Source organism: Neomonachus schauinslandi, chromosome 14 (assembly GCF_002201575.2).
Source record: "Neomonachus schauinslandi chromosome 14, ASM220157v2, whole genome shotgun sequence".
Taxonomy (NCBI): domain Eukaryota; kingdom Metazoa; phylum Chordata; class Mammalia; order Carnivora; family Phocidae; genus Neomonachus; species Neomonachus schauinslandi.
Window position 1 is genome coordinate 65,763,925 of NC_058416.1, and position 24,586 is coordinate 65,788,510.

A 24,586-nucleotide genomic window follows, 5' to 3' on the forward strand; every position below is an offset into this window, starting at 1 on the left:
TTTTTTTTTTTTTTTTTTTTTTTTTTTTTTTTTTTAAGATTTTATTTTTTTATTTATTTGAGAGAGAGAGAATGAGAGACAGAGAGCATGAGAGGGAGGAGGGTCAGAGGGAGAAGCAGACTCCCTGCCGAGCAGGGAGCCCGATGCGGGACTCGATCCCGGGACTCCAGGATCATGACCTGAGCCGAAGGCAGTCGCCTAACCAACTGAGCCACCCAGGCGCCCCCAGGCAACTTTCTGATATCGGAACATTTTCACTTTGTCTTCTAGAATACCTTTGCAAATACGCGATCCCGTGCCTGATAGGAATCTCACGAGCGTTTGGGCGTTACAGCAACACAGAAGAGTCTCTCCTTTCAAAACTGTTCCCCAAAGTCCCTCCTCATTCCCTCCGAGTCCCTGAGGAGCTTGAAGGTGTGCGGAGGCGATCCTTCAATGACTTCCGCTCCATCCTCCCCAGTAATCTGCTGACGGTGTGTCAGGAAGGTACCCTGAAGAGGAAGACCAGCAGCGTGTCCAGCATCTCTCAGGTGGGGCTGCACGCCTGGGAGGCAGGCAGAGAGGTCAGGTCTTATTAAGTGCTCACTCGAAGAAAATCCCACTGGCATGCTGGTCAAGGAACTTCACAAAACAGAAAAGGTTCTCACTGGAATTCTGTGTAATACAAGGGCTTGCTTTGGCCTTTTAAGATTTATAAGTGATTTCATCTCCTAGTCATGAAGTATTTATTTCCTAGCAGTTCGGTGCCAAGCTCTATTCTGAGTGGGAGACAGTTGGTGCCCTTAAGAAGTATATAATTGACTCATGGAGATGAGCTAAAGACACTAAATGCTAAGAATAATTCATCTCAGTAATGAAGTATAAAATATATGGCTAAACACGAAGAATTTAGGGACATGGTATACAGTAGAGAACACTTAGGTAAGGTGGGCTTCAGGGAGGAGGTGAGGCGTGAACCAGGACTGGAGGTACAAATGTTGGGCTGGCAGAGAGAATCTTGTCTAAGGAGAAACTGACAGCGGTTTGACTGGCCTTTTCTAATCTGTAAGGCGGCTTTGTGTTTCAGGTCAGCCCTGAACGTGGGATGCCCCCTCCCAGCTCCCCTGGAGGATCTGCCTTTCACTGCTTTGAAGGTGGGCTTCACTTTTCTGACAGGAATATTGACCTGGTACTTGAAGAGCAGGTTCACTGTGACTTGTCTTGACATAAAAGATGCTAATAATAACACTCTGCTGTCATGCATTTAGAGAGTCAAGCTTTTAGAAAGCATTTACTTTCTATTTTTGTTTAAACTTCTTAAAATTTAATTTTAAAATATTTCAAATGTGGAGAAAAGTGTAGAAAATAATATACAGACCCCCCTTCGTGCTCCGTGGGAAGCCTGCTTCTCCCTCTCCCACTCCCCCTGCTTGTGTTCCCTCTCTCGCTGTCTCTCTCTCTGTCAAAAAATAAATAAAATCTTAAAAAAAAAAATAAAGTCATTAAGTATGTAAATAATATTTTTTTAAAATAATAATGATACGAGTAGTACTTTTTTTTTAAGATTTTTATTTATTTATTTGACAGAGACAGTTGTTTTCAAGATTTTATTTTTAAGTAATCTCTACACCCAACAAGGGGCTCGAACTCACAACCCCAGGATCAAGAGCTGCATGCTCTACTGACTGAGCCAGCCGGGCACCCCAAGTCTGATTTTTCTTACAGTTGGTCTCTCTTCTCTTTCCAGGCCCTTTTCTTTTCTTTTTTTTTTTTTTTTTTTATTTTGAGAGAGAGAGAATGAGAGACAGAGAGCATGAGAGGGAGGAGGGTCAGAGGGAGAAGCAGACTCCCTGCCAAGCAGGGAGCCCGATGCGGGACTCGATCCCGGGACTCCAGGATCATGACCTGAGCTGAAGGCAGTCACTTAACCAACTGAGCCACCCAGGCGCCCCTCCAGGCCCTTTTCTACAGAGCTGTAAGAATGTTTTTAAAGAGTTATTTCTTAAAAGCATAAATCATTTCCACCTTAAAAACTTTCAGTGACTCCCTCCCTGCATGAATCCCAAATCTTAGATCCTTGACTCTGCAGTTCCTGTCTTCTGCCTCCATCTCTGCCCACCACACACTGGCTCTGCCACGCAGGGCTTAGTCCCCATTTCATGGCATCTATCTGGGAGGTGCCCTCTAATCACAAACTCCTTATCTTCTTTTCTATTATTATTTTAAAAAGAAACTTGTATATACTTTAGGTATATAACACGATGATTTGATATACATGAACATGCTGAAATAATGACTCCAATCACATCCTTCTTTTTTTTTTTAATATAGAAACGTAAAAGGTTGCTTAACCGATTTTAATAACATGACATAAAGCCCCTACACTTGATAGAATCGTTATGCAAAGTACATAGATGAATACTGTCTTCTTTTAAAAATATAAAATAAATAAGCAAGACATGTGAAAATAGGCAAGTTTCATTAAATAAATGAAAATTTTAAAAAAAGAAACTTTTGCTTTCCATATCATTTGAAGAAGGGAAATTATCATTTTAAACAATATTCAAGTTTATTAAACAAATTTAAAAAAAAGTATTATAAAATGTTTAACTGTCATCAGCTTCGAGGTTTATGTTGCTCCCGAATTTTGCATATAACTGAACTTTCAGATCCGCTAACACTCGCTGAATTGATTCCACTCTGGCTTCTAAGACGTGGATTTCTTCTTGCAAATTTTTCTTTGCTTCTTCTAACATTTCCTGTGTTTCTTCTTGAGAATGGCTAATGAAAACATCACCAATTTGATAAGGTATCATTAAGCAATCATCATCTGCAAGCATGATGTCCTCACAAGCATCTTCTAAATTCTGGAGTTGTTTCTTTTTTACTTCTATTTCCTCCTTCAGCTCTGTAATTCTACTTGTATTCCATGCAAATTTGTTTATCTTTTGTTGATCTTCAAAAGTAACATTGACATCTTCTGCAGCCGCCTTCTTCATGGTGGCCGCCATCTTGGGACTGGACCAATCACATCCTTCTCCTCATGGTTACCATTTCTCTCTTTCTTTCTTTTTTTTTTTTTTTAATGTAGTGATAGCACCTGAAATCTACTCTCTTAGCAACTTCCCAGTATTTGATGCCATGTTAAATATTGTCATCATTCTATGCATTAGCTCTCTAGACTTATTCATACTACTTAACTGCAACTTTGTACCCTTGACCACCATCTCCCCATTTCCCCCATCTCCCTGCCCCCTGGTAATGATTGCTCAGCTCTCTGCTCCCATGTATTCGACTTTTTTAAGTGTCTGCATATAAGTGAGATCATGCAGTTTATTTTCTGTCCATGTCTGGCTTATTTCACTTCGAGTAATGTCCTTAGGTTTATCCATGTTGTTGCAAACAGCAAAATCTTTCTCAAGGCTGAATAATACTCCTTTATGCGTGTGTGTGTGTGTGTGTGTGTATCCAGCACTTGTGAATGAATATGAATAAATAAATATTTATGAATAAATATATGTGTGTGTAAATACACCTATTTATACACGTTTGACACACACTCCTTACCTTCTTCCCTGCCTACTTGCTTTAAACCAACTTTATTCTCACTCTTTCCTCATTCATTCCCTCCTTCACTGGTCATTTATGATGTTGGCCTCCAGCATCTCAACTGCTGTCCATATTATTGCCCATCCTCTGTTGTAAGTTGCCTGTTTGCTCCCCTGGGACCCATTCGCCTTTAGTCAGGTCAGCATAGCATCACAAGCATCAGAGAAGTACACACCAGCTTTGACACAATCAGGATCAACTCAACTCTGCGTTTTCTGTGCTGCAGGGCTTCAGAAAGTAATAAAATTTATTATTTGTTTTTTAATGGGTTGATATTTGTCTATCACTATTTAATATGAAAATATTACAAGCTTGTTTATTTTCTACTCATAGTCTCCTATTATAGATTTCTAATAATGGATTTTCAAACAATTATAGGCATTTGGGGTTCATGTTTATTTGTAAGTGTTGGACAATTGCCTTTATTTTTGTTCTGATTTTGAAACATCTAATAATGTGCATTTTTGTTCTAATTTTGGTGGTAAAATATCTTGGGGTCCTGTGGACCTGAAATTTACATCTGTCAACCTTTAAAAAGATGTAATACTTAAAAAAAAAAAAGTATTACTTTTTTTTTTTCTTCCTACATTAAGTTATACTGTCTGTGTTGAAAATACTACGACATGATTGTATCTGAGCTTTGATGTGAAACACTCCCATGAGAGGCATCATTCTCAAGGGATTTGAAATTCAGCCTTTACTTGTTCATTAAAAAACAATAAACAAAAGCAAAGTCTATGACTTTGTTGGTTATTGAGGGAATCAGCTTGAGGAAGTATCCTGGTTGTGTGTGAATGTGACTGACTTTCTGGTTTTCTTCCCTGCCAGTCTCTTACTTACCTGATGGGAGTGCCCTGGAACCTGATTTCTACTTCTCCACCATCAGTTCCAGCTTCTCAGTTTCTCCTCTTTTTAATGGCATCACCTATAAGGAGTTCAATATTCCACTAGAAATGCTTCGAGAACTCTTAAACTTGGTAAGGAAAGCATTGGTGGTTAAACAGATCTCGTGTACTTCAATCAGTAAAATTGCTAGTGGTGTAAGCATGGCTTTTTTTTTTTTTTTTTAAAGATTTTATTTATTTATGTGACAGAGAGATACACAGCAAGAGAGGGAACACAAGCAGGGGTACCGGTAGAGGGAGAAGCAGGCTTCCCGCAGAGCAGGGAGCCTGATGCAGGGCTCGATCCCAGGACCCTGGGATCATGACCTGAGCTGAATGCAGACGCTTAATGACTGAGCCACCCAGGCGCACCAAGCATGGCATTTTTTTTTTTTTCTTTTTGTTTCATTTTGGTTTTTTTAGAGAGAGAGAAGTGAGTGGTTTGGGGAGGGGTAGAGGTAGACAGACAGAGGGAGAAGGAGAGAGGATCTCGAGCAGACTCTGCTGAGCGTGGAGCCCAACACAGGGCTTAATCTCACGAGCCTGAGGTCATGACCAGAGCCAAAATCAAGAGTTGGACGCTTAACCAACTGAGCCACCCAAGCACCCAAGCCTGTTGTTGTTGTTGTTGTTATTTTTCCCAAACGAAAAACTAGGAGTTTTTCAGTATTTCAGAATATAACTTAGAAGTCATAATTTTTTTTTTTTTTTAAAGATTTTATTTATCCATTTGACAGAGAGAGACACAGCAAGAGAGGGAACACAAGCAGGGGGAGTGGGAGAGGGAGAAGCAGGCCTCCCGTAGAGCAGGGAACCCGATGCGAGGCTCAGTCCCAGGACCCTGGGATCATGACCTAAGCCGAAGGCAGATGCTTAACGACTGAACCACGCAGGTGCCCAGAAGTCATAAATTTTTGATGGAAGAAGGGAAGAGTAACATTCATGGAGTCATTTTTGCAGTGTTTTCATTGACTCCTTGCAGCACTCATGTGGGAGAGGCAGGCATTCATCCCCATTTTAGAGGTAAGGCAATCAGTGCCAAATACATCAAGCATCCATCGGCGAAGGGCAGGGCTGGGGCTCAGTCCCAGGGAATCTGACCCAATGCCTAGTTCCTATTGCACCTGACTCCTTCCCATGGCCTGATATTTTTAAATCAATACGAAACCTTTATTTTTCATATTTGGATACCTTGGGATGACCTCTGAGGTGACATCAGAGAAGACATTGGTGCCATTGTCCCAATCCTGAAATAGATGGGTCTCGGATCCAAGGGCTCTGAAGTTGTTATGATTGAGCTGAGTTGCTTTGAGACAGAGTCAAGGGGGTAGATAAGGATAAAGACGTTGTCATGGACAGACTCTAAAAATGAGACTTTCTCCTTTGGAAAGAATGAGAGGGTCTTCCTCAGTGTGGAGTGTGAAAGGAAATCCCTCCAGGAGATGGCTTTAGGCTGAAGATATATGAAGACATTAAAGCAGGGGCACCTGGGTGGTTCAGTTCATTGAGCATCCAACTCTTGATCTCAGCTCAGGTCTTGATGTCAGAGTTGTGAGTTCAAGCCCCGAGTTGGGCTCCATGCTGGGAGGGGAGCTGACTTAAAAAAAAAAAAAAAAAGACATTAAAGCATTGGCAATAATTAATGAGGATAGAGCCATAATGAATTACTAAATAGCCTTACGATGTTTTTGAAGTTGCCCTCAAGAAGGAAAACTCTCCCTAAACTGCTCCTCCCTGTTAGTGTCCCAGACAGAACACTGGCCTGGGTGGCCTTCTCAGATGGTCAGGTGACTCTTCCTAGTATCATGTCAGAAATCCCAACTGAAGGCTGCATGTTTCACACTCTTTTATAGAGGCAGTTCTTTTTTCCAGGATATTTTAACTTCTTGAGGTTAGCTTTTCTTCTAGGCAATTTTTCATTTCTTCTCCTGGCATGTTGTTTATCATTGTCTATGTGTATTGAAAATCAGCTTCTTGAAGTACTACAGTTGGGGTGGCAGGCAGTTCTATCAGGAGGCTCTGCAGCTGCCAGAACAGTTCATTCCTGTACTAAATGCTGGTACAGAGAATGGGTGGAAATAAGTGCTTCTGTTAGAAATTTAGAATGTGTGTTGCATTCTGAGTACCTAGGCAGCTTCTGAAGAGCCAGTGTACCAGGCCTGCAGGAGGAGGAGTCCGGAGTCATCAGGGCCAAAGACTGGCTGTGAAGGTGTCCCTGATGTCTGGGAGGAGGTTTGGGTGAATTGTCAGTGATACCTGGAGTCTGAACACTTTCACATCCTGGAAATGGAAATCTAATGTCAGCAAATTTGAGGGAGTTGGTTCCTTTCCCATTTTTATGTTATTCCAATCAAGGTCAAGAAGACAAGTTCCGGGGTGCCTGGGTGGCTCAGTCGTTAAGCGTCTGCCTTCGGCTCGGGTCATGATCCCAGGGCCCTGGGATCGAGCCCCGCATCGGGCTCCCTGCTCCATGGGAAGCCTGCTTCTCCCTCTCCCGCTCCCCCTGCTTGTGTTCCCTCTCTCGCTGCATCTCTCTCTGTCAAATAAATAAAATCTTTAAAAAAAAAAAAAAAAAAAAGAAGAAGACAAGTTCCAAGTGATGGCAGAATTAAGGACATTTTGTGTGTTATAGTTTGATGTGGAGACATAATGAGTATATTGTTGGCCTATCATTTCCATTGCGTTTTTCATCTCATGAGTGTGTTATGTGGTTTCACCTGTCAACATGATTTGTTCTTTATTAGAGGGAGCTGGCATTCCTGTCTCTCACTGTGTTTGTCAGGGACCTCACAAGGTCTTGTTTCTCTGATAGGTGAAGAAGATTGTCGAGGAGCCTGTCCTCAAATCCTTGGATGCAGTCGTAGCCAGCGTGATAGAGGTACGTCCCTTCGGGGTCCTGAGATCAGCCTGATGTGAGCATGTGCATGGAGAAAACAGGAAGAGTTTGTGGGTGGGAGCTGGAGTGACAGGGTTGTCAGTGAGCTTTCAGCTTAGCCCCCATAGTGGCCACACCACTGCCACCTGAGAGCTTGCTTGTGCTCCCTCTTTTAAATGGATCACCTCACAGTGATCTGATGGCCGTTTGGCTGTCTTTCTCTTTCTCCAGTTCCTGTAAGACAGCCAAAGTTGCTGAGTTTGCAGCAAGAGGAGGGTGGTTCTTCCCATTAGAACAACATATGAAAAAAAAAAAAAAGAACAACATATGGAGAAACCAGTTTGGAGGGTGCAGGTGGCGGCACCCCAACAGGCATCTCTGGACAGCCTGAGTCTTTAGTTTTCCTCTGCCTGATGCTTAAGAGAGGGAGGAGAGTAATTCAAGTGTTTCAAGTGGTGAATCATGACAAATGGTCATTCCATCTCTCTAATGCTATGTCAGGAATATAATACTCACTCAGCCGGGCCTCACCCTAGAAGGCAAAGGGAGGTCTGGAGAGTTTCCGTGGTGTGGTCACTTGCCTCTGCTCCCTCACAGGCCAACCCTAGCTCTGATCTCTACTACACCACATTCAGCGACCCTCTCTACGTGGCCATGTTCAAGATGCTGCGTGACACTCTGTACTACATGAAAGGTACGGACGGTTTGCGCCCGCGTGTGGCTGCGGTGACACCGGGTTCCAGGCCACTGCCGCGGGTCTGTGCTTCCTTTCTGCTGGGGCCCCTTAAAAACACACGAGTAACATGGTCCCATCACCGAAATTTGAGGAAAAAAGGCAAATGAGAAAAAAAAAATCTGTTCATGATCCTGCACCCCTAATAGCATCAATGCTGGCTCCTTTCGTGGGTTTATTTCCTCAGGGGCTTTTCTGACATGACCGTGTTGTCTTGTCCTGATCACCCGATCATGTATACAATTTATCATGTCTATTTTAGACATTTCAAAAGTTTAAAAAATAAGAAAATGAGGACTTCATAATCTTATAACTCAGAGAAAATATCTTAATAGTTTAGCACGTGCACACACACAAATTTAGCCTTTCCTTGCAGTTTCCCTTTTGTGCATTTTTTTTTTTTAATTTTTTAAAGATTTTTTTTTTTTTTTAATTTTATTTATTTGACAGAGAGAGACACAGCGAGAGAGGGAACACAAGCAGGGGGAGTGGGAGAGGGAGAGGGAGAAGCAGGCTTCCCGCCGAGCAGGGAGCCCGATGTGGGACTCGATCCCAGGACCCTGGGATCATGACCTGAGCCGAAGGCAGACGCTTAACCGACTGAGCCACCCAGGCGCCCTAATTTTTTAAAGATTTTTAAAAATTTATTTATTTATTTGACAGAGAGCACAAGCAGGGGGAGTGGCAAGCAGAGGGAGAGAGAGAAGCAGGCTCCCCACAGAGCAGGGGGAACCCGATGTGGGACTCGATCCCAAGACCCCGGGATCATGACCTGAGCCAAAGGCAGTCACTTAACCAGCTGAGCCACCCAGGCACCCCATTCCTTTTTGTGCATTTTTAAAACATGTTTCCTGCGTTCTCTTATGTTACAGAATGTTCTCCATCAACATAAGTTTTGATGGCCATGTAGTATTCTATCAAGCAGATGTACTATAATCTAGTTAGCTGTTTTCCTAATTTGGTTCCAAGAACTCCTGGGAATCTGTCTGGCTAGGGACCCAACAAGTGTTAGGTTCACAAAGAAGGGTGGAAGGGACTGCCCTGCCCAACCTGACCTTCAGATGCCCTGACACTTCTCTCCCCACCTGAGCCTCATGTTGCTGGCTTCCTTGGCTCTTCTGTCTTGTGCCCATCATGGGGATTCTCCTGATTTTTCCAGGCCCCAAAGATGAGAGTTGGAAGAAGCTGTGAACTCTGGGCGCCCCAAAGATGTAGCCCTGTAGCCAGGGATTCTCTTCTTCAGGCTACAACCAGTTTTTCCCCTTAGCTGATAGCCAACAACCTTTTCGTTAAAAAAAAAAAAAAATCACTAAAGTATTTCTCCTTGTTAGTTGGACCAGTTCCACCAGTGATACATCCCAGTTTCTGTGTTTCAGACATTCAGGTTTTAGTATATTGACTGCTTAAAACACAGCATTGCTCTCACTTCCCTGGGAAATGGTCATTTTCTCTGAGTGCCTGGTAGCACGTGTGCCGAGAGTAGGCACTCTTTTCTTTTTTCTTTCCTTCTTTTTTTTTTGAGAGAGAGAGCACACGCGTGCGTGCATGTGTGTGTGTGTGTGTGTGAGAGAGAGAGAGAGAGCAGGTGGGGGAGGGGCAGAGGAAGAGAGAGAATCTTAAGCAGGGGCTCGATCTCATGACCCATGACCTGAGCTGAGATCCAGAGTCAGACGCTTAACCGACCGAGCCACCCAGGTGCTCCCTGCAGCGGCCACTCTTACAACCAGCGGAGCCAGCAGCAGACCTACTCCTCTTGGGTTTCTGTTAGAGTGGGAGAGACTGTAGAGCTACTGCCTGAATTTTCGTGGTTTGTTTCCACCTGCAGTGCCTGTTCTCTTTCCCACAGACCTCCCAACCTCCTTTGTGAAGGAGATCCATGATTTTGTGCTGGAGCAGTTCAACACGAGCCAGGGGGAGCTTCAGAAGATTCTGCATGATGCAGACCGGATCCACAATGAGCTGAGCCCCCTCAAGCTGCGCTGCCAGGCAAACGCTGCCTGCGTGGACCTCATGGTGTGGGCCGTGAAGGACGAGCAGGGTGAGCATCGGCCACTGCCGTGCCCCAGATGTCTGGTACCCTGTCCTCAGGCTGAGGAAACTGGACATGGGAGGAGGTGATGGCCAGGGCCACAGGGTCTGTGTGTCCTCTCCATAGCTTCTTGATGGTTCTTTAGGCTTTTATGTGGAGAAGTGGGAGCTCCGTGCCGGAGGAAAAGGTGCTTGTCTAGGGTGAACAGCAAAATGGGAAGTGTGTGGCAGACTGGATGGCTGCTACGTGCAGAGCACTGGGGACGAGAGGCTCAGGGCCAGCAGAGGGGAGAGAGCAGTCACACGCCACATGGGTTGGTGTTTTCACAACAGCAGAAATGGAGCAGGGATGAGGTTTCAGTTAAGGATGCCTGCCTGCCTGTAAATACTTTCTGGTATAACCACTCATTATTAATAAAGCCTGCAAAAAGTATGCCCCTGGGCATTTAATTGTATGATCAATTGGTGAACAAGTATTTTGTAAATATTGGCCTTCGCGAATCATCCATACCCTCCTCTCATTTTTTTGAATTTAGGTGCTGAAAATCTTTGCATCAAGCTCTCTGAGAAGCTGCAGTCTAAGACGTCCAGCAAAGTCATCATTGCTCATTTGCCCTTGCTTATCTGCTGTCTGCAGGTCAGTCTCACTGACACTTGCAAGGCTTCGATCCCATCAACTAGGGCAGTCTTCTTGTTATATCATTTAGGCTCTGGTTGGCATACTGGCAGCAGAACCTGAGCTGTTGTCTTTAGGAACTTGAACTAGAGCCTACTGTAGACACAGTTCATCGATGAGTGGGGGGCTGCTGCTGACAGTGTGCCAGGGATTTCTGTGATTTCCAGGCGCAGCTGAGTCCTCCTTTGTGGAGAGGCCGCCCTGTGTCTACTGGGCTGTTCCCAAGGCTGCAGGCAAAGTCCTGAGGACACCTCCTGATGTCTGCAGTGCCGGCTCTGCTCTCAGAGACTCTCACCTTGCCAAGTTACTAATCCCAGTTACCATAGCTGCCATTGTTCAGAAATCACCTTGTGTATCCTTTCTCCCCTAAATTCGCTTCCAAAAGAAATGGACACACTTTAGCAATATATCTCCCCTTTAGGCTGAGCAGAGTCTAGACCATTCTCCTTTCCTTTTTCTGCCCCGTGAGCAAAGTGGCCCTGTTTTGACCTTGGAAGTTTCTGGTCCAACTCGGGTATCTGAAAGGTTGGGTGTCTATTGCTTGGGCCTGCTCAGTGGCTACAACTCACGTTATATGATGGGTTGATGGTGTGTTGCAGGGTCTGGGCCGCCTGTGTGAGAGGTTCCCGGTGGTGGTGCATTCAGTGACGCCGTCTCTGCGGGACTTCCTGGTTGTCCCGTCCCCTGTGCTGGTGAAGCTCTATAAGTGCCACAGTCAATACCACACAGGTAACGGATGGCTGTACCCAAGGCCACTTCTCCAGCTCCTAAATCCCATGTGTCCCTGAGGCTCCAAGAAAAGGACCGCGTGACCTTGTGTGCCAGCCCACCATGGTTTTGTGACTGAGAGCTTGTGGCTGGCCTGTGCACCCTGCCCTGTCCTTGGGCTCATTCCTCCTTTATGCCTTTCCTCATGGCTTTCCCTACATGACCCCCGCTGGGCTCCAGTTCTTTCCTTCCTTCCCCTTCCCTGGCATATACTCCTGCTACCACTGAGGGGTCTTCTAGTTCCACTTTCTCTTTGTTTTTGGCTCCTTCTGTCACTGAGACAGTCTAAAGCGTGAGTCCAATGTGTCCCAGACGCTGGGCCAGAAGCTTTCCATGCTGGATCTCAGCTAGTCCCTATCCCTGCCTCGTGAGTGTATTATCATGTTTCTATGACAGGGACATGGGCTCAGAGCAAATCTGGCCACCTGTAACCATTAGCATTCATTAATACCTGCTTCCTCCTGGGGCTTTAATGTTGTATTGCTCATCCCACCCACTCAGTCCTGTGAAGGTGGGTGCTTTATCTTCTCCCTTCAGATGAAGAAACCCAATCTCCAAGCAGATGAGATGTTTCCCTGGACCCCCGGACAAGGAGGGGTCTCTGTGGCTCTAAGGCTCCTGCTCTCACACTCACCCCCCACCCTTACTGTTTTTGTGCACATTAGCTACATAACCCTCGGGGACAGAACCACGCCTCACCCTCAGGGCTGGGTACCTGTGGGTGTTCATCAGGACTTTCAAACCATTTCTTAAGAAATTGCTGTGGTACCCATTTATCATTTTGCAACCTAAATATTCTTCCTTTTGTTTAAGCATGTTCATTTCATCCTTTCTGTTCTCACTTTTGTTTCTGAAACGTTTAGTCAAATCATTTTAGAGGGGTTGTTTCATAAGCTAAAAATGATCAGTATATTATTTTGGTTTTGAATTACGGACAAGGGGATGGAAAGTGACAGGTTTAACCAGATACATACTTGAATTTTTACGTTTAGTTGCTGGCAATGATATAAAAATCAGTGTAACCAACGAGCATTCTGAGTCAACCCTGAATGTCATGTCGGGAAAGAAGACCCAACCCTCCATGTATGAGCAGCTCCGGGACATTGCCATTGACAACATCTGCAGGTGGGAGACCGGCCAGAGGGGTGGGTGACATGGGGAGGAAGGAAACAGGCTTCAGATAAAATTACTAAAAAATAAGAAACGTTCATAATTTTTTTTTTTAAAGATTTTATTTATTTATTTGACAGAGAAAGAGAGAGCACAAATAGGCAGAGTGGCAGGCAGAGGGAGAGGGAGAGGCAGGCTCTCTGCTGAGCAGGGAGCCAGACGTGGGGCTCGATCCCAGGACCCCAGGATCATGACCTGAGCCGAAGGCAGCCACTTAACCAACTGAGCCACCCAGGCGCCCCATAAACGTTCATAATTTTTTAAAGCTTGTTTCAGATTATTATAAACCTACACCTGATTTTAAAAGAGAAATCATTACATATTTTTTAATGATTTTTTTGAAAGATTTATCCATTTATTTTAGAGAGAGAGAGAACACATGCATGCATGCGCAGGAGGGAGGAGCAGAGGAAGAGGAGAGAGAGTCTCAAGCAGACTCTGTGCTCAGTGCAGAGCCTGATGTGGAGCTCGATCTCATGACCCCGAGATCACGACCTGATCCAAAATCAAGAGTCAGATGCTTAACCGGCTGTGCCACCCAGGCACCCCACATATTTTTTTTTTTAAGATTTTATTTATGTTGTGAGAGAGAGAACACAAGCTGTGAGGGGGGGGGTTCAGGAAGAAGGGGCAGAGGGAGAGGGAGAAGCAGACTCCCTGCTGAGCAGGGAGCCCAATGTGGGGCTTGATCCCAGGACCCCTGGGATCATGACCTGAGCCAAAGGCAGATGCTTAACTGACCGAGCCACCCAGGCGCCGCTATTTTTTTTAATAAAGCTTGTTTTTTTTTTTTTGATCATAAACATAATTAAAAAATGGGAGAGAAAATTTATGGAATGTAGAAAGAAAAGAGTTATCCATCAGCCTATACCATCCAGAGTAACAACACACTGTCACGTTTTCTGTTTTTTTTCCTTGTAATTTTTAGTGTAAGAGACGGGTTTTATATGATTTATATAATTGAGTGCTGCCCAGGCTCCTGCTATGTGAACTCTTGCTCTCCAAACTCAGAAACCACATACATTCTGATTTATATGAAAATGTATCTCTCCCTCTGAATTCTGGCTCCATGGTCTCAGAAGCCCCATCAAGAGAATATGATGGCCCTCTCTGTCAGACACATGCTCTTCTCTGACTCTGACCTGGGAGCCAAACAGGTGTAGAGAGCGAGAGATGCCTGAAAAAATTCTGTGTCCTTAGGGGCTTTTAAAATTACCCCTTTTCTTTAGAAAATAAGTTTTTCTCCATACTATTAAAACCTTGGTATATCATTTAATATTCCCTCAGCTGTCTTGGGACCATCTGTCTTGAATCAGTTACTGTAACTTTTGTTAAGGAACTGTTCTGGAAATTTTAAATTGAATTAGGGTGAGTAACATTCTGAAGGAAACTATTCTGGTCAAATAATGAAGTTACTGTTTCTGACTGAGATATTTATCAAGTGGGCAAAATCGGCAGCGATTCTTTGAATTCATTCTGTGTAATGATTTTCATTCAGATTTCTGGGGGAAAAATGCTCAGAGCAGTTCTTTAAACTCTGTAAACCTGACAAAGAGACCAAAAGCAAACACAAAACACTAATCTGTTGTTCTGATGCCCAATGCTGTGTGGGTTTCCTCACGGTCCAGGTGCCTGAAAGCTGGCTTGACGGTGGACACGGTGATCGTGGAGGCCTTCCTGGCCAGCCTCTCCAACCGGCTCTACATCTCCCAGGAGAGCGACAAGTACGTCCCATCCTCAAGGGGCAGCCACTTGTTCTCTGCAGGCATGTTGGGGGGCCACCTGGTATCTCGCACATCTGTGCTTCTTTCTTGCACAGTGTGGAGTCGTGCATCAGGTCTGTCCCACAATTTAAGGTGAAACCCACCTTAGAATGTTGATCCTGGACCACTGTTTGGGAGCAAAGAAAGATCTGTGTCTTACTGCCTAGAGCCAAGGACTTTGTGTTTCTTCAGGAAGTAAGGATTCCAGGGTGCCACGGTCGGATGACTGCTTCATCTGAAAAACTGTGGTAACCTTGGGGTCCAGGCTGTAGCTTCTGGGTTTCATTTCACAGAGGACTGTTCCCAGGATGCTTCTGTTTCCTCCCTCCCACAGGGACGCTCACTTGATTCCTGACCACACCATCCGAGCCTTGGGACACATTGCGGTGGCCCTGAGGGACACCCCAAAGGTCATGGAGCCAATTCTGCAGATCCTGCAACAGAAATTCTGCCAGCCCCCCTCCCCCCTTGACGTGCTCATCATCGACCAGCTGGGCTGCCTGGTTATCACCGGAAACGTAAGGCAGGACCTGCAATGAAACCCACTATCCTCTGCAAGCTTTGTTACTTTGACTATCAGGAGTGCAAAAATAGATTAAATTTGCCCTTCAGATAAGTTAAATGCTCACAACTGTCTTGACATTGAACAGGGAGACTTTTTTCCAAGTAAAAGAGAATAGTGTGATGGCTCTGTAAGTGCTGGGAAAAGGAGGTTTAAACTCATTTCTTGCCGATGTTAATAAAATGTAATAGGATTTAATTGGAAACCATTTCCCTTTTAGCTTTTGAGGTTTGCTGAAAGCTTTAGGAATGGATGCCCCTGATGGTCTTTCAGGCCCTTATGGTCCATACATTCCAGAAGCTTTTGCTCTGAATGATGGTAGAGGAGCCTTTTCCGTGTTCCAAGGAGGGGCTTTCATGGAGAAGTCATGCCATGGTAACCGTGTACCTCACTCTTCCAGCAATACATCTATCAGGAAGTGTGGAATCTCTTCCAGCAGATCAGCGTGAAGGCCAGCTCTGTTGTGTACTCAGCCACTAAAGATTACAAGGATCATGGCTACAGGTAATTCTCTAGACCTTGTTGTCACTCTAGATCGTGACAGTTTTCAGCTCCCTTTAAAAGTATGAGGCTTGGGGATTTGCCTTTGAATAAACTTTTTTCCTACAAAAGCATTATGTGCTACAAATCAGCACATGCACGAGTGGGAAATGAAGACCCCATGTGACTGCCACTGGGAGCTGAGCATCTCAGTGTCATTACCTCAGACCCTCCCTGACTCCAGACAGGCTCAAAATGTCCACCCAGCTGATGGGCTTTTTTATGTAACAGCGCATCAGCCATGCCATTAACCTTCTTCCATGTGCCGCCTTTAATGGCTACAGAATGTCCCATCTTAGAGCAGCACCGAGATCTAACCAGTCCCTAGCTTGGAGGTTAGTTTGCCAGTTTTCCTGCTGGTAAGTGCTACACCGAACAATCTAATAGCTGTGTATCTGTGAGCGTCTCTGATGCTTTCCTCAGGATAGATTCAGAGAGGTGGGATTTGGAGGGTCAAAGGGAATAGACATTTTACATGCTCGGTTGTTTGATATTTGTGTAAAGTCTGGCCAGTTTTCCCAGCAGACTAAGATATGCTTCCTTGCCTGTTCCTTGCCCTTACTGTGAATACCTTGAGGGCAGGGGCATGTTTTTCCACATATGGAGGATCTCATAAGAGTTTGACAGATCAAGGGAAGAGCGGGACAGAGGAGTGGGGCAGGGAGGAAGAGATGTGCCCCTTTGTTGGCATTTCTTTTCTCTCTTTCTGACCTTTATGTGCAGGGCTCAGTCTGAGGTTCTCTCCAACTCACTTCAGTGGGTGGGAGTGTGGCTGTGTGACCTTTGAAAAAGCTCACCCTCTCTGTGCCTTTGTTTCTTCATCCGTCATCCGTCAAATGAACATCTGTCTCCAGTTGTGTGGGTAATTGAGATCGTATACCGGAAAGCTCTTGATAAATGCAAGCTCTTGGCCTTGTCATTTCTTTGCCTTCTTACTACCTCCATTGCAAGCCCAGGCTACCAGAACAGCCTGAGGACTGGTTTAGGGAGACAGTCAGCTCCTTTCCCCTTCGTCTATCCATCCGTCCATCCTGGTCTTTGTGAAGAAACTGACACACAGACCAAAGCACCTCTTTCCCTCATTGCTTCCTTATCCCGAAGTGACTCCTGCACCTCCTTGGCCCTCACACCTTCCCCTCCTTGTCTTTTCTCCTGCTGTTTTCCTTCTGACCCTGGCCTCTGTCTTGCTGCAGTATGCAGTACTTGGCCTTCTCCATGCCTACCAGTTCTTCAACTTCTCCATTTCGCTCTTCCATAAAGCCTTTTCTGATACCACCACCAGAAGTGGCTTGTCCTTTTCCTCACCAGTGGAAGCTTTTACTGCCATTCATTTGCCCTTACCACCCAGGATTTCACATGTCTGTGAAGGGCTGCTGTTTGGTGGGAGATTTCTGGGGGCCAGATGATGTGCTCAATGCTTCACGTGGAGTGTTTCATTTGTCCTACACCCTGCGAGGAGGGAATTATATTATTCTTGTTTTATTCGGGAGGAAACTGAGGCTCAAAGGTGAGCCACTCATCTGAGGTCATGCAGCATAAAAGTGGCAGGTTCTAGCTGCCCCCAGTACCTGCAGAAGCCTGGCCGGCCTTGCTGGTTTGCTGTGTCTCTCTGCGGGAGTGGGGGGTCGGGGGGCATTGTCAGCTTTGTATCCAGGGCTTACCTGGGCGAGCACTGTCCTGATGCCAGTTGTCCCAGGGCCACTGAGTGCTTCCTTTGTGTCTGATGTGAGCCACTACTAACATCAGCCCCATGGTGGAGACAGTGTGGGGAAGAAGCCGATCGTCAGAGGAGAGTTTTATGGGCGGAAATAGTGAATTAAGGCTACCTGTAATTTGAGAGGAAAGCAGGGCCCAGCCAGGAATTTAGCTACATGGTAGGCTTTCAACACTGAGAGAGAAGTGTCCTAAGATCTTCACAAGTTCCATAGGTGTGGATTCCTGGAACCTAAGCAGCTCCCCGAGGCCCTTACTGCATGTCAGGAGAGGTTAAAGCCATTTCAGTAACAGCTGACTGTCCTTTAGGGGCTGGTGTTCACAGAGATGTTTATCCACTCTGGAGGCTCCTTCGTTCACAGGCACTGAGGGGCGTGGTGAGGCAGGAGTCAACTGGCCTCACCCCTGCAATCCAGGCCCCGTGTTGTGGCAGCTCTCCTTTCTCTCCCCACCAGGCACTGCTCCCTGGCGGTGATCAATGCCCTGGCCAACATCGCAGCCAACATCCAGGATGAGCACCTCGTGGACGAGCTGCTCATGAACCTGCTGGAGCTGTTTGTGCAGCTAGGGCTGGAGGGAAAGCGGGCCAGCGAGCGGGCCAGCGAGAAGGGGCCCGCCCTGAAGGTAGGGAGGGAGGAGGGCGGTCACCCTGGGGCATCTGGTAAACAGCAAGAACAAAGGTTCTTTCTCAGGGGTGTTGGCAGGGTGCGGAGAGGGTGGCTTTCTCGTAGGCTTTCTTATAGGACCATGTCTGGCTCGTGGCAGCTACCTCCCCCGGCCCAGGGTGGGGATTCCCCCAGGCCCCCTCTCTTCCTTCTCTCGGCCATCATGAAGCCAGGGAGTGGAGGCTTTCACCAGAACGCAGTGACAACATGAGAAGGGCCAGATCTAACCTAATCTGGGCCACCCAGGCAGACGGGTCCATGGGGACAGACAAAATGACAGGTCTCGGGCCCCAGAGAGACAGATTGGGGAGGTTGAGGCAGGTTAAGCCCCCTACCCCATCATTTCCCCTTTCACATGTCATGCTGGTGCCAGTCTCTCTACCAGAGTCTCCACCTTCATCCTCCTCTGTCTTTTCCTCCCACCTCCCTTCCCCAGACAGTTACTGTTTATGTGCCTAGTCAACGGTCAGCCCACCTCTGTAAAGGGCCAGATTATACTTGTTTTAGGCTCTGTGGGCCATAGAGTCTCTGTTGCAACTAGTCAGCTCTGTCCTGGTAGCATAAAGCCAGTTAAAAGAATGGGCGGCTGTGCCCCCATAAAAATCTATTTCCAAGAACAGGTGGTGGGTCAGATTTGGCCACGGCCACAGTTTCTTGACCCTTGTTCTAGGTGCTGGGGTTACAGAAGTGAACAGGCAGACAAGGGGCCTGCTCCTGGACAGCAAAACCAAAACAGGGCAGTGTGGAGAAGAGCGCTTTAGATCGGGTTGTGTGAAGACCTGAGGAGATGACAGCTAAGTTGGAAACTGCGTGAAAAGGAGCCCTCTGTGTGAAAATCTTGGCTAAGGGGGAGTAGCTGGTGCGAAAAGGGGTTCTAAGAGCCTTCGCTCTAATTCAGCCTTGCTCTGCTAGACCCCTTGACAGTGATCTGAGTGATTTCTGAAGTCTCCCAGGATGGTGCACAGCTAGGCCATCCTGACAAGAGACAGAGGCGGCTCTGGTGTCCAGTGGGGCCTTGGGCATCAGGAAGAGAGGGCTGCTCACCCAAGAAAGCAGAGGCTGTGATGTGTCTGAAGGGTGTTTCAGGAGTCATTCTCCTTGCCTCCCCTGGAAATTGTACCTCAGGGCCCAGAAGGACGCCCCCTGGACACAGGGGCTGCTCCCCTCTGCCTGCTCTTGCTACAAGTTTACATTCTCAAGACTCAAGATGTAATGCTTCATTCATGGACTGGGAGTGGGGGTTGTGGCCCCGACAGTGCAGGGATCCCTTTTTCTGCCCTCCAGGTGCAGAGCTGTGAATCCTGTTCTTTGCGAAATAGTTCCTGTTTGTGATCATGCAGGGGCTAGCCCAGTGTTTACTGAGCAACTGCTGTGCGTTCCCCATAAGCTGGGGCCTCAGCAAATAAGGGGGTCTTGCAGGGTCAGTGAGAGGGGATTGGCCAACATGTGCCCCTTTGAAGACAAAGAGCTAGGATTATAAATTAAGAAATGACAGTTCTTCCCAGTCATCGCATATCTGGGAAGCCCTTAGTTTCCATAGAAGAGGAGGCAGGTCTTGAGATTCTGCCCCCACTGCTGAGCGGCCGTGGGGCTATAGCAAGCTACTCAAACCCTGTTTTCTCCACCAAAGATTTTGTTATTACATATGAAACGCTTGGAACTGCCTGGCACACAGTGGGTGCTCGATGCACTTGGCTGCTACTGTTAATATAAAAAACAAATTGAATGTGCTTAGGTGAGTGCTTCCAGAACTTAGGCTCATCAGTGTGTACTATAGTTTATAACCTTATTTGTGTGTCCAACCAGGGAACCTACCTTCAGATACTGTGCTCATGTTTTCAATAACTATTAAAGTTATTTTTATTTTTAAAGATTTTATTTATTTATTTGACAGAGAGAGAGACAGAAGAGCACAAGCAGAGGGAATGGCAGAGGGAGAGGGAGAAGCAGGCTCTGCACTGAGCAGGGAACCCGATGCGGGACTCGATCCCAGGACCCTGAGATCATGACCTGAGCCGAAGGCAGATGCTTAACCATCTGAGCCACCCAGGCGCCCTTAAAGTTATTTTTAAAGTAACCCCAAAATTTCCATAACTTGGAAAGAACATATGTTTATTGTAGAAAAGATGCAGAAACTGATAAATAAAAAGCACCCATAATCCCTCTCCTCAGATATACTCATCGTTGGCATTTTTAAAAAATATTTTATTTATTTGAGAGAGAAAGAGGGCGAGTGTGGGCGGGGGGTGGGAAGGGGGAGGCAGAGGCAGAGGGAGAAGCAGACTCCCCGCTGAGCAGGGAGCCCGATGACACTGTGGGACTTAATCCCAGGACCCTGAAATCATGACCTGAGCCGAAGGCAGATGCTTAACTGAGTCACTCAGGCGCCCCTCATCATTGACATTTTGACAGACTTCCTCCTAGATTTTTTATGCAAATATATTTATTTTCATAATTGGGATTATATCGCAGCATACTCTGAAATCCTGATTTTTTTTTTCCCTTTTAAAATTTGCTGTGGGCACTTTCCAAAGTGACTAAATATTTTTCAGAAAGTTGTCTTTTTAATAGCTGTGTGGTATTTAATTTTACACAGGTACCATGATTTATGTAATCATTCTACTGTTTGACATGTTTCCATTTTTTTTGCTATTAAAATGATGTTGGAGGGGCACCTGGGTGGCTCAGTCAGTTCAGCATATGACTCTTGATCTCCGTTCAAGTCTTGATCTCAGGGTCGTGAGTTCAAGCCTCAAGGTGGGCTCCACACCAGGTGTGGAGCCTGCTTTAAAAAAAAAAAAGATATTGGGTGAGCATGTTTATATATCGCTGTCTATATATCTCATTATTTCTCTGAAATTAACACTGTCTCTTTTTTAAATGAAAGAAACACATGCTTTCAATGACTCTATTCTTTTATTTTCTAGGCTTCTAGCAGCGCAGGGAACTTGGGTGTACTCATTCCTGTAATTGCTGTGGTGAGTATTCATTAACTGAGTGGTTTCAGACTTCAAATACTGTGCTCATATTTTCAATGTTGCCTAGTGGTGCACAGCAAATTCCTTAGCAAAATGCTGTTTGGAGGCCCAGTGATTCTGGACTTGTGGCTGGGTTTCTGCCACCACCAGCTGTTCTGTGACTGTCCCACTGGTATGTGCCTACTGTGGCCACAGCCCCTCACTCCCTTTCTCTGCGCCCTGCCTGAACCTCCTTGCCACTTGACCACGAAACCCACTTTGGTTCTCTCCTGTGTGGCTCCCAAATCTGAGGTGTGGCTCCAGGTTCGTCCTATGTCTTATGCCCTGCTCTGGTGCCTCTAACTAATGGTGGGCAGGCTCTGCTCCCATCCCCTTCCCGACCCCTTCCTGTGAGATGAGGCCTGGGGCCTCTGCACGGTGCTTGGTACTTGGAGCTGCAGCCCCCAGTGCCCTCTGTGGGGCAGCGTTGTTGGCACGGGGGCTGGCCATACTTTGGAGCACAGCCCTGCCCACCAGCATGGTGGCAGCTCACAGTCTAGGCCCCGTCCCCTGCCACAGCACTCTTCATCTTGTCCTGTCTCAGTCTGCAGCCTTTGCTTCCCAAATGACCTTTGTAGAAATCTTTTTCCCCTTTCTCAGTTGTCCCCAGCTGCCACTCCTAAGCCATGGCCCCAGGTTCTAATACTTGTTTCCATCCGTGTTTCTGACTTCCACTAAACCTACCTTCTGGTTAAGCCCTCCTTCTGCCTTCCAGTTCCTTCCCACCTTTCCCCACGCCCCGTAGTTCGAGTCTTGAACACTCACACACGTGTCCCTTCACATGGAACACCAGAGGGGTTGACCTCCGAGCTGCCAGGGTGACCTAGGGGTGTAGAGGTCAGGCAGGTGGATGGAGAGGCACCTCTCCTGATCTCAGTTTCTGTACTTACTGAAGTCTGGATGTTCATCATTCGGAATCTGGGGACTTTAGGGGTCTGATTTTAGGTGGGTGAAAAATGGGAACTGACTGGTTTATTATCATTTGCCTTTAAGATGTCACAGGTTGCACTTTGTGACATTCTGCTTCCATTCACCTTGCTTCGGCTTGTCCTTTTCTTTCCTGTCTCCCCCGCCCCGTAAGTGGCCGATTCTGGAGCAGGAACCAAGTTGCTTGTTCCCTTGTTGCATCTGTGTAATGACAGTCTCCTTTGCCTGAGTGTGCTTGAGGGGATGGTTTGCCTGCACCCTAGCTGCCTCCCTGTACTCTTGGCTTTTCCCTCTCCCCTCGGGACCTTACCACCTTTGCACCTGCGATCAGGTGCTTCCCACAGGCTCTGAGGATTTGAGAATGGCCAGGACTCTCTGCCGAGGTATTTTTCATCACCACCTGCATTGGTTTTTAAAAACAGAAACTTTTTCATTTTATACTTAATATCGATTATTGTACAGTTGTGTTTTAGAAGTACCATTGTACATGGATCCTTTGTTTAGCCTGGAGGGAAGGGTGAAGGGCATAAAGTCCATGGCACTCTCTCAGCCTGTCGGAGGGGAGGAGGGCCGGCAGCAGGCTCCATGAGAGAGCAGGTTTTGGCAGCCAGGGAGCTTGTTTGGGGTGACACTCGAATCCGTGAATTCTGGTGAGTTTGAACACCAAAATTCTCTGACCCGTGTGCCTGTGAGCTTTCAAGCTTGTATAGCTGTTGTCATTTAGAGTTTGATAACTGCATAGAAGAAATTCCAGGGGGCACTTTGCACTTTCCGGGAGTAGTGACCAATGAGGTCGGTTGGGAACACATAGGTGTTCAGGTCACAGGGGCCAGGGTTGGGCTCCTGGTCCTGTGCGTGGGATCCTGGGTGAGCATCACAACCTCTCTATATAGGCCTGCTTTGCCCACAGAGCTTCTCGAAAAGATGAAGACCCTCTGAAGTGCCCAGCTGGGTCAGTGTAGGCATGACTGTTACCAATGATAGGCAAGCACACACTGACTTAAAATACTTTGTTTACTCCACTGCAGTGACCTTTTACATTAATAGAATAAGTATTGTAGTCTTAACAAAAGTTAATGGTTATATTATGGGGGAGGAAACAAATATTTGATTCTATTGCTCAACAAAGAGCACAGAGAATCATGGAATCTTATATTTGCTCTCTGGTTTGCCCCTTGAACCCTCTAGGAGAAACTAGTTTCCAACAGTTGTTTTTTTTTTTAATGTGTTATCTTTCTTTTCTTTCTTTCCTTTCTTTTGGAAGAAGATACTCTGTTTTGGATCTTTTGATGACAGTGTCTCCAGGTACTTTGTTCAGTGGACGTGCCAGTGGGTTTGGGGCAGGAAGCCTGGGTGTCCATCCAAATGCAGCTTATCAGTGATTTATCAGTGACCTTAGGAGCCTGGAGGGGGGGGTCACTGGAGACTGGGTCATGTGATCTCTGAGGCTCCTTCAGAATTTAGGTTTGGTGATCTTTGACCTGCAACTTCGTAGAAGAGTATTTCTTCAGAAATATCACTGATTAAATTGCTTCTCTTAGTGTCTAGCCCATTAGTTAATCAAGCCCCATGAAAGGTATCTAATGCTTAGAGTCTTGTGTGTTCCACTGTTGTAGTGATTTGATAAGCTGCGCCTCCTGCTCAGAAAACATTTGTGCACTTCACTTAGAGCTAGTTTCCCTGTGCCCCCGGTAATTTCTGTGGCCTTGGACAGGTTACTTATTCTCTCAGTGCCTATAAAGTTAGGTTTGTGGACTAACAGGTTTTAGGTCATGGACTCCTTTGAAGGTGTTGCCCTCTCCTTCCATAGAAATGCATCTCTTCACAAGGTTTTGCATTTATTCTCAGGAAGCTGAGTGGGAGAAACCTGCCTAGGGCCCCCCAGTTAGGAACCCCTGGGCTAGATACTCTCTCAGACAAAGATAGTACTTATCTAGCTTTTGCTAAGCACCAAGCACTGATGTAAACCCCATCCAGTCATTAACTCACTACTCCTTACAACAACCCTATAAGGTAGGTGCTGTTATTATCCCTATTTTACAGGTGGAGAAACTGAGGCACAGAACTTGCCTCAGAGTCCCACAGCTACTAAATGTCAGAGCCAGGGTTGGGACCCAGGCAGCCTGGCTCAGGGTCTGTGCTCTGAATTAACACTCTATTGCCCTGAAACCTGGGTCAGCTAGTTTGAGAAAGAGGGGATCTGAGTGCATTGAGTGGATGTGGGTGAACGAAAAGCATGGAGGCTGGAGGGCCTTGACCTGGGCCGGGTCACAGAGGAGCCTGGGCTGGCTCCAGCATAGGTGGGGCAGGCCCATTGGAAGGGAGAGATCACCTTTTGGGTAGGGGACAGACGTGGCAAAGGGTTACAGGCAGAGTTTTTGAGAGAGCCACGTTTGGGAATGGGAGGAACAGGAGGAACCAGCAGCAGGACAAGAAAAGCAGAACGAGCACCAGGAAAGGACAGTGCGGAAGTGCACTGGAGAAGAAATTCAAGGAGTGGGGTGTCAGCCAGCTCAGGGCTCTCTGAGAGGTCAGGCGTGACAGGCAAAGAGGTAGCCTCCACCCTGCACTAGTCAGGAGATTCAGGAGGCAGAGGCCCTGGTGCAGAAAGTTGGGAAGGAAGCAGGTGGAGAGGTGTGTTAGCAACTAACAGCAGGGCCTGGGGCAGATCATGTCT

At 46.4% G+C, this 24,586-nt stretch overlaps 2 protein-coding genes across 5 annotated transcripts in view; one reads left to right on the forward strand and one right to left on the reverse strand.

Annotated features, from left to right (window-relative positions):
* PI4KA (phosphatidylinositol 4-kinase alpha) overlaps positions 1-24,586 on the forward strand; it is a 120,649-nt gene that overhangs the window by 30,409 nt on the left and 65,654 nt on the right. For 2 of the 4 annotated variants that reach the window (XM_021687874.1, XM_044921172.1), the window contains exons 6-19: positions 271-530; positions 1,067-1,133; positions 4,417-4,565; positions 7,285-7,350; positions 7,945-8,041; positions 9,927-10,118; positions 10,645-10,745; positions 11,384-11,513; positions 12,545-12,677; positions 14,351-14,446; positions 14,820-15,003; positions 15,448-15,551; positions 17,756-17,924; positions 20,893-20,943. In XM_021687874.1, coding sequence (XP_021543549.1) covers positions 271-530; positions 1,067-1,133; positions 4,417-4,565; positions 7,285-7,350; positions 7,945-8,041; positions 9,927-10,118; positions 10,645-10,745; positions 11,384-11,513; positions 12,545-12,677; positions 14,351-14,446; positions 14,820-15,003; positions 15,448-15,551; positions 17,756-17,924; positions 20,893-20,943 — 1,799 coding nt within the window. Of the gene's footprint in view, positions 1-270; positions 531-1,000; positions 1,134-4,416; positions 4,566-7,284; positions 7,351-7,944; positions 8,042-9,926; positions 10,119-10,644; positions 10,746-11,383; positions 11,514-12,544; positions 12,678-14,350; positions 14,447-14,819; positions 15,004-15,447; positions 15,552-17,755; positions 17,925-20,892; positions 20,944-24,586 lie in introns of those variants that run through there. The other 2 variants (XM_044921171.1, XM_021687875.1) reach the window with 2 other exon arrangements.
* LOC110578343 (prefoldin subunit 4-like) lies at positions 2,327-2,990 on the reverse strand. Its single transcript, XM_044921173.1, has one exon. It carries the CDS (start codon positions 2,988-2,990, stop codon positions 2,586-2,588), a length of 405 nt encoding a protein of 134 aa, XP_044777108.1. The 3' UTR covers positions 2,327-2,585.

Bases quoted from the DNA above. Each gene is read 5' to 3' on its own strand.
- LOC110578343 (XM_044921173.1), bottom strand. From the start codon at position 2,990: ATGGCGGCCACCATGAAGAAGGCGGCTGCAGAAGATGTCAATGTTACT.